Genomic DNA, 8408 nt, shown 5'->3' on the forward strand with positions numbered 1-8408 from the left:
CACCATCCCATTATAACAGAACAGATGCATATTTGAAAGCATTTATGTAACCTATGCCGCAGAATAGATTATAGAGCAGTTGCCATACGTCTTCTGTTACACTAATAAAGGGGATTAGTCCCTATATCTCTGCTCTGAATGAAAATTCATTTAGTTATCTAAACCTAGTACAGCCCAGTCATGTGTATCCATAATATAGGAAAATTCAGAAGGCACTACAAGCAACATCATATACAAGCACCTCGTACATGCATAACATGCAATATATATAAATTCAAAAGAATATGTAACTTTGGAATTTCAGTAACAGTACTTTTGAATCCACAAACGAGACAAAAAGATGGGGCACCGAAATCCTGAGGAACCCACTGGAAGAATTCATAGTTGATTATGTAACAATTGTAGACATGCAAAATTTCAAACAAATTAAGTAAACTAAGGATCAGTACACCACAAGAATAGATCCTCAACCCCCCTTAACTATTTATCTACTTCAATTTACTAGGAGAAGCATGAAACACATCCACTACACTGCAGAAAGTATCCAACCAATATTCAGAAGGCATGGAAACCAGCCCTTCTCAAAAGCTTCATAGGGTCATTACAATGCTTCAACATTATGCCTGCAGAAAAAATTATAGATTAGAAATTCCCAAGGATGCAAATATTGAATAATCATATTTAAATCTTACAAATGTTCACTGCTCCTCACCTTGTTTGCGATGTTGTTAGAAAGCCAATCCAAACCTTCATACAGTCCTTCACCAGAAGTAGCACAGGTACTCTGGATATACCTGAAAAACAATCAAAAACAAATATTTTTTAAATACACATGATACAAACTATGTTCAAATACCCACAAAAGATCATTGCCACAGAACAATACAGCAAATGTTGAGCAACATACTACCACCAAAATGGATTGGCAATGAGCACAACAGATTGGCAATAAGCAAGAACCTAACTTTAGAATAACAACGATAAATGGTTGTTCATATGCAGTTCCTATACTGTCAGATCATTGCTAAACATCAAACCAAAAATAACAGAAACTTAAGACAGCAAATAAGAAAACCATGATATAGCACCAAAGCGTATGAAAAAATAACTAAATAAGCAATGCTTCTAGCTTAAAAACATAGAAATAATCCAGATATCACATTGGAGTACAACAAATGTTGAGCAACATACTACCACCAAAATGGATTGGCAATGAGCACAACGGATTGGCAATAAGCAAGAACCCTAACTTTAGAATAACAACGATAAATGGTTGTTCATATGCAGTTCCTATACTGTCAGATCATTGCTAAACATCAAACCAAAAATAACAGAAACTTAAGACAGCAAATAAGAAAACCATGATATAGCACCAATGCATATGAAAAAATAACTAAATAAGCAATGCTTCTAGCTTAAAAACATAAAAATAATCCAGAGATCACATTGGAGAACATTCATTAGAGATTAATGCATCATAAATTTCAGGAGGCACATCCTTTCTACCTTGGAAACATTTTAGTAAATCTTCCAAATGGTCAAACAGCAAATCTTACCAATGGCGCTGACGCAAAGAATGCAGGCCAAGCTTATCAGTTATCTCAGCAGCATTCATTGCATTGGGAAGATCCTGCTTGTTTGCAAATACGAGGAGAACAGCATCTCGCAACTCATCCTGCAAACATCTCCAAAATTGTTATTAGTGTAGTAGCTGGAGCAGGAGCATATATGTAAAGGAGAGTCATTTTCAAAGTTTAAGATCAAGGGATGCAACAGAAAAAGATTTTTTCAACAATTTGAACACGCTTGGCAATGACACAGAGACGTGATATATGAGACACCAGTTTCACATTTGTGTAGATATGTTTATCCTAGCAAAAAAACAATTCACTCTTCTTTGCTACAAGGCAGAAGATGAAACCAGCTATTTAGTAATTGAATAGAAATTCTGTATTTATGAGAGAACCACAAATGGGGATGACAGGAATTTTGAAAACCTTGTCACTCTCGTTTAACTACAACAGAATCATTACTAATAATACTTTCCTTTGCAGAATTTGTCTACCATAAGGTCAGAGACTACAGAAACAAACAGTTCTTTTTTCATGTTGACCCATAGACCACAACCTAAATTTAAATGTTTTCTCAAATATCATAGCAAAATTTGATCCCTAACATTGCTGAAATTACATTAATTGAGCATTTACATGTTAAATATGCATCTGCTCTAACAGCAGATGCTTATCCAGCAGTCAAAACGATTGAAATTTTTGCATTATGGCAATTAAAACAAATTATAGGTGAATTCTCCGATTCACTTGATTTAATATGGGTTGCACACATGATGTGACATGAAATGACAAGAAATTTAGAGCTTCTAGAAAGAAATTGAATGCTTTAAAAACAAAAATAAAATGTTATACAATATTGATAGATTGGAGGCATAATATTATAATCAGGCTGGGAAAGACAAATTTTGCGAAGTTGTTTTTAAATGGTTGTGAATTCTTCAACAACCAAGTCTTGATATAAGGAAACAGAATGATCTATACAATCAACTATAACTGTTTTGGATGCTGATACAAATTATAGCCAATAATTATAATCACTTACCATGATGATGAATCATGCTTATTAGACTAGACCCATGCCTTAAATCAAAGGATTTAAGGAACATGTCTTCCATAACTGTGCATTGTTAAAAACACCAGGATGTCTTAAATCAAAAAATCTACGAAACATGTCTTACATAACTGTGCATTGTTAAAAACACCACGATGCATCCATAATACTTAGTACACATACAATGGGATATGGGGTACGAAGAAACACATTTAAAAAGATAATATACTCAGTACAAAACATAGCAGATTGATGCAGTATATATATTATCACATTCTACATATACTTCCATAGAATGCTTAAATGGACATCCAATCTCTTTCCCGTTTCTTACCATTAATACCATCTCATTTATTTTTTCCTGGCATCCCCACCTCTTTGGTGGAATCAACCCTATAGTTATAATATAGATAGTTTAACTTTTTATCCCTATGAATGTCACCCTAGGCTATTTATACTATATGAAACATCAGTCCAAACATTAGAGCGATGAAGTTGTAGCAACTAAATGTCCTCTATTTTTCCTCAAAAAATGAAAACTGAGTTACAATAAAATTCACATCAAGCTAAGTTTAGAATAATTTAATATATACAATATAATGCAACAGTTGAACCATCTCTAAAAATGGTTATTCTCACACACGCATAGCTTCAAACTAGCACAGCAAGAGCTTACCTCATTCAGCATCCTATGCAATTCGTCTCTTGCTTCAACAACACGGTCCCTGTCATTACTATCAACCACAAATATAAGACCCTGGGTATTCTGAAAGTAATGTCTCCATAGTGGTCGGATCTGTTGTGCAATGCAAACGAAGGAGATGCATTATTATTGAGAAGACAGCTGTGCCTTATGCAAACAATAAAGGTCAGATCCTATGTCAAATACAAACTAGATGGTGCCTTCATGCAAACAATATAGCCCCCTGAAAGAGGCCCAAGTTCAGATAAAAAACAAAAAAATTCCATCATGATAGGAACCCACAAAGCTGCCCATATTCTGACTGCAAGACAAGATAAAATCTTTCTGAAAACCTTAGAAGAAAGCTTTCATAATCACAAGTCCAATTCAATAATAATACAGAATCTTCATTTTAAATAATTACAACTAGTTCAAGGAATCAAGGTAATTCGGATATAACATGTCGATAAATAAGCACCTTGATGATAAAAACAGTATAACAACTCTCTCCCAAAAAGAGCAGTCACAAAGACTTTACAGCCATCAACTAGAGACATCAACAAAATCCAGCTTTTTACCAGTTTAAGATGTTAATGCACAAACAGACACCATATCCGTGTAGAGCAAGGTGTAATCCGAGATTTACAAGAATAATTAAATTAAAAATGACCATACCTTGTCCTGACCTCCGACATCCCAAACAGTAAAGCTAATATTCTTGTACTCCACAGTCTCAACATTGAAACCTGCCATTACAAAAAAATTATTTACCTGATCAGTTAATTTTTAAAAACTGATCCCGTGAATCACAACCCTTAAATTGCCCAACCCAAAAGAAGTATCGAGCCGAATAAGCAAACGAGTTACAGATCCTGGGTAATATAAAATACAGAAGATCTTTTGAAACTGTACCAATTTAACAGAATTATTATAACATAAACTGCTTTTCCTTTTCAACAGGCAGACATATAGGTAGAAAATACAATATTTGGCTTGTTCTCTAAAGAAATAGAATGCACAAGCAAAAATTAGCTTGATTTATGTAGGATGGTAAGATTGACAGGAATAAGTATCCCGACTGAGTAGTAGTTTCTCCGAGGACTGATCCGTTAATATAAATATAGTATTCCGAATCAAGCCAGGAACCAGAAATGGTACTCAACAGAGAAGTCAATCAAGTAAAGAATAATATATAGTGCTCTGATTTCCAGTAATGCTGATCGAAAAACTAGGCAGTAATCCCAATATGTTTTAGCTCAAAAACACTGATAAAAGTACCAAAAAATGGAACAAAATCCCGAGCAGGGTATATGTTATATGTTTTAGTAATCTTTAACCTAAGAACGCATCACGACGACCGCAATTGCAAGGAAGGGGGCCTGTAAAGCACCCTTCCCAAAACTTGCCCAAATATAGCTTCCACATTGGCAATCACAAGGAAAGGGGCACACAAAGCACACAGGCAACTCTAAGAAAAGTTTGTACCAGACTAGAGGATGAGGCTACCACTTTAAGCCCGGGATTTGTACCCCCAAAACCACCTTCCAGATTCACAAACTATCGGTTGCTTGTAATACTTCTTAGATCAACTTTGAGCTTTCAGTTTTTTCCTTTCAGAATAGAGAGCCGCATGGTGTGAAAAAGATAAATCTGCACATTTCTCAGCAAATTTTTAAGACTACTTGCTACAAGGATCCAATTGGGGGGGATTTTATAATGTCAAACATTACCATCGTAGGAAGATCGGTTTGGCATTTAAAATTTTACCAAAAAATGCACGAGTGGAATCAGAATGACAAGTGAATCTAATCAATAAATAAGGCACAAACACTGGTCCAATATAATCAATCACTTACCAATAGTGGGAATTGTTGTGACAATTTCTCCAAGCTTCAGCTTGTACAGAATGGTAGTCTTACCAGCAGCATCAAGACCCACCATCAGAATACGCATTTCCTTTTTGGCAAACAGACGTTGAAAAAGCTTGGTGAACGTGAGCCCCATCTTGCAAAACTGACAAAGGAAAACAAATAAAAGCCACTCAATAGTTTAGACTTCGGCAGATCTGGAACTCGTCGTCAATAATTGAAACTCGAAACCCTGAAACCCCAAATCCAGCTAGAAACCCACGAAAACTCAAAACGCGCCGCATGCATTCAATGCAAATACAATTTGAGTGCCACAGACGGGCGATCTAATAAAATAAGCTTCATATGCGCAGAGATCTGATTGACATTACTAGTTTAAACCCTAACACAGGCATCAAAATTTACGGATCTGCCCAAACACAAAAGAATCCAAACATAGGTATTCACCACGGGCGGAAAAACGCTTAATAGTTACAAATTCAGAACTCAGATAGATCGGACTAAACCCAAAAACATAACTAATTGCAAAAAGAAAACCCCAAAACCCCTAATCCAATACCCAACAGCGCCATACTTAGAGGGTTTCATTGATTTCATTGCGTACCTCGAGAGAAAACCAGATATTCTGTAAAATCGCAGACCCCGCTGATGAAGAGTTCGTTTCTGCAGAGGCCTGAAATGAATGAATTATGAATTGGACTATATGCCGAAGATATAATATGGCCAACGAGACCTTATTCATTTACCACGGTTTAACTCCGGTTTAGTTAACTCTCTGTAAACCCGTAACCTGACATAGCGGAGGCCATGTGACCGAGTCGGAATTTGAGGTCACGGTTATATCTCGGAATTTGAGGTCACAGTTAAATCTGAAGGATAATAACTTTTAATTATTTTAATTGACCCATGGTTATGCGGGTGTCGGGTCATAGCACCATAGGCGTGATGACTTCAAGCGTAAGATAAGTCGAATTAGAGAAAAGAATGTAACATGTTGTTTTACGGAAGGAATGTTTAATGGGCGGTTTTTTTTTCCCTCTCTCAGAATGGGATTAGTTTTAATTATGGTTTAGTTTTAATGATGGATGGAAGAATTATTTATTTATGTGTGATGTTATTTCGTGGGTCATGTTTAATTAATGGTTTTTTTTAGGAGTGGAATTTGTTTTTAATTTGGGAGGGAAGAATTATTTATTTTTGTGTGATGTTATTTTGTGAGGTTTGGTTATTTATTTAGGATGGGTTAGTTTTAATGTTAAATGGAAAATTGATTTATCTGAGATGTTTTTGTGTTATTTTTGATTAATTTTTATAGATAATTTTTATTTTTAATTTTCCTTTATAAAATTTAGATCATTTAATGGGTACAAAACCCTATTCAAACTTTAGTGTTTTACATCTTATAGATTAATTATCAAATATTAATATTTAATTTTTTTAATTAATTTTTTTTTTTAATTTTAAATAATAATATGATATTTAATTGATAATGGGTAGAGTGTCTATGTTACAAAATTCATTATACAACTATTTTAAAAAATCTATTCAACCGTTTATAATTTTTTAAATTTATAAAATATTCCCTCATCGTAGTGTGTGCTAGTTCACTGTCCCACTCGGGACTCTTGTTAATGGTGATTTGATGGACGATAATGCGGAAGGGTGGCTCCAGCAAATGCAGGGTATGTGTGATCATGTTGATGTGATGGGAGGAGGTGTGGGAGAGATTAAGGGGGGGTTAATTGTCGTCGAGCGATAAACCTCTAGCTGGTGAATGCTTGTACCTCATTTCATGCAGTCTCGTTTTGGTCGCGAGAGCAGCAAGGAGGCATTTGGGTTTCCTTTTGGTGGCAAACTTAGCAAGGAGGCTTCATCTATGGGAGGACATTAACGACTTCATGGCGTTGGTAACAAGGTATGTCTCGTTTCTTCTCATTCATCCCAGCACGCGACAAATTGTTATTTTGAATGTTGCCTGTAAGATTTACGCCCCCTCTTGTGAATGGGTGATTGTGCAACCCGGTAGTGTCTGTTCGTTTGACGAGCATGTTTGTGTGGTTCAATGTTATCTTGAATTTGTTGTTTCTAAGCTGGTATCCATTTTTTATGGTATCTTATTGCTCTGAAATGGAATGTATGGTATAATTTGGCCTCCATGTTTGTTCGGGGAGGATTTCACACTTGGTTGGAATGGTTGTTTCTGTATTTGGCTAAAATGGCTTTTGAATATCCTTTGCATGTCGTCGTTGATGGTTTTACATTGTGTTAGTGTATTTTTCTATGGGAAATGGCTTGAGGAACCGACGAGTAGCTCTTCCCTCTAGTGGAGACAAACCCTCTTTTCCCTATATATGTTTTGTGCGATGTATGGGCACATGATGCTGGTAATTAGAGGAAAGCGCCAATGGAGGTTGGTCATCTCGACCTGTTATGCTTTCACATGGCTTGGGTCTAATGTAATTTGCTTCCTGCTCTTGTTATATGTAAATGTACAAGGTTCTACTAACTTGAGAGACCACTCAGTCTATGAACTGTGGGTCTTTATCCGATCGGAGGGTTGGCTAGACAAGTATATTGCAGTGTCTCAAATGGTTAAGCCATCCTGAGGCACAGTTCCGTCAGACACTAGGGGTCGAGGCCAAGGCCAAAAGAATGGGTCCCTGGGTGGACGAGGAGCCTCCTCATCACAACCGTTGAGGAGGAGCGAACGAAAATCGGATGCTTAGCATATTAGTGTCGCGGCTCACGCATATACAACAGGCACTCTTGAGCAGGTGAGGCAGATGATTGCAGGTTGGGAGGTCGACCTTAATCAACAGGTTGAGCAAGAGATACAGATGGAGGAATGTCATTTGTTGATCCCCGATCCAGGCCACACCCGTGGAAGGCTCACTTAGTACAAGCAAACAATCCATCTCTGTTGGATGATGAAGAGCATAGTAGCCAGAGCTATTATGAATGTTACTGGTTCCGTTAAATATGATCCCGGGCTTCAGGAAATTCAAAAGGAATTCGAACTTGTTCAATTTCAAATTTAGCAGCGAAATGTTTGTCTGGGGTGTATTAAGAAGCACATTTTGTGCCTTCCTCAATCAGAATTATCAGGTTCCAGTCCAATGCAAAGGACCCAACCCTGGTGGAGCCCTCATATGACTAGTATTTAGTAGTTTATTTTTTGTTAAATTTTGATGATGTATATGTCAATTAGTACTACTTATGTAAGCATGTTAAGGGTG

At 36.4% G+C, this 8408-nt stretch overlaps 1 protein-coding gene across 2 annotated transcripts; it reads right to left on the reverse strand.

The window, feature by feature from the left end:
* Positions 1-245: 245 nt before the first annotated feature.
* On the reverse strand, positions 246-5932 carry LOC149231751 (ADP-ribosylation factor 2-like). Of its 2 annotated transcripts, none has more exons than XM_089379270.1 (7): positions 5777-5932; positions 5161-5317; positions 3980-4050; positions 3299-3418; positions 1557-1675; positions 713-794; positions 246-623 (listed from the first exon to the last, which is right to left on the reverse strand). In XM_089379270.1, the coding sequence occupies exons 1-7, from the start codon at positions 5912-5914 to the stop codon at positions 618-620; spliced, it is 693 nt and encodes a 230-aa protein (XP_089235396.1). In that variant the 5' UTR covers positions 5915-5932; the 3' UTR covers positions 246-617. The 2 variants fall into 2 exon arrangements, with proteins under 2 accessions (XP_089235396.1, XP_089235397.1); XM_089379271.1 differs by having other exon boundaries at positions 5161-5404; positions 5777-5911.
* Positions 5933-8408: the final 2476 nt, after the last annotated feature.

This window comes from Pinus tabuliformis, chromosome J, assembly GCF_031772625.1.
Source record: "Pinus tabuliformis cultivar Carrire ecotype Pingquan chromosome J, CPIR1, whole genome shotgun sequence".
Classification (NCBI taxonomy): Eukaryota; Viridiplantae; Streptophyta; class Pinopsida; order Pinales; family Pinaceae; genus Pinus; species Pinus tabuliformis.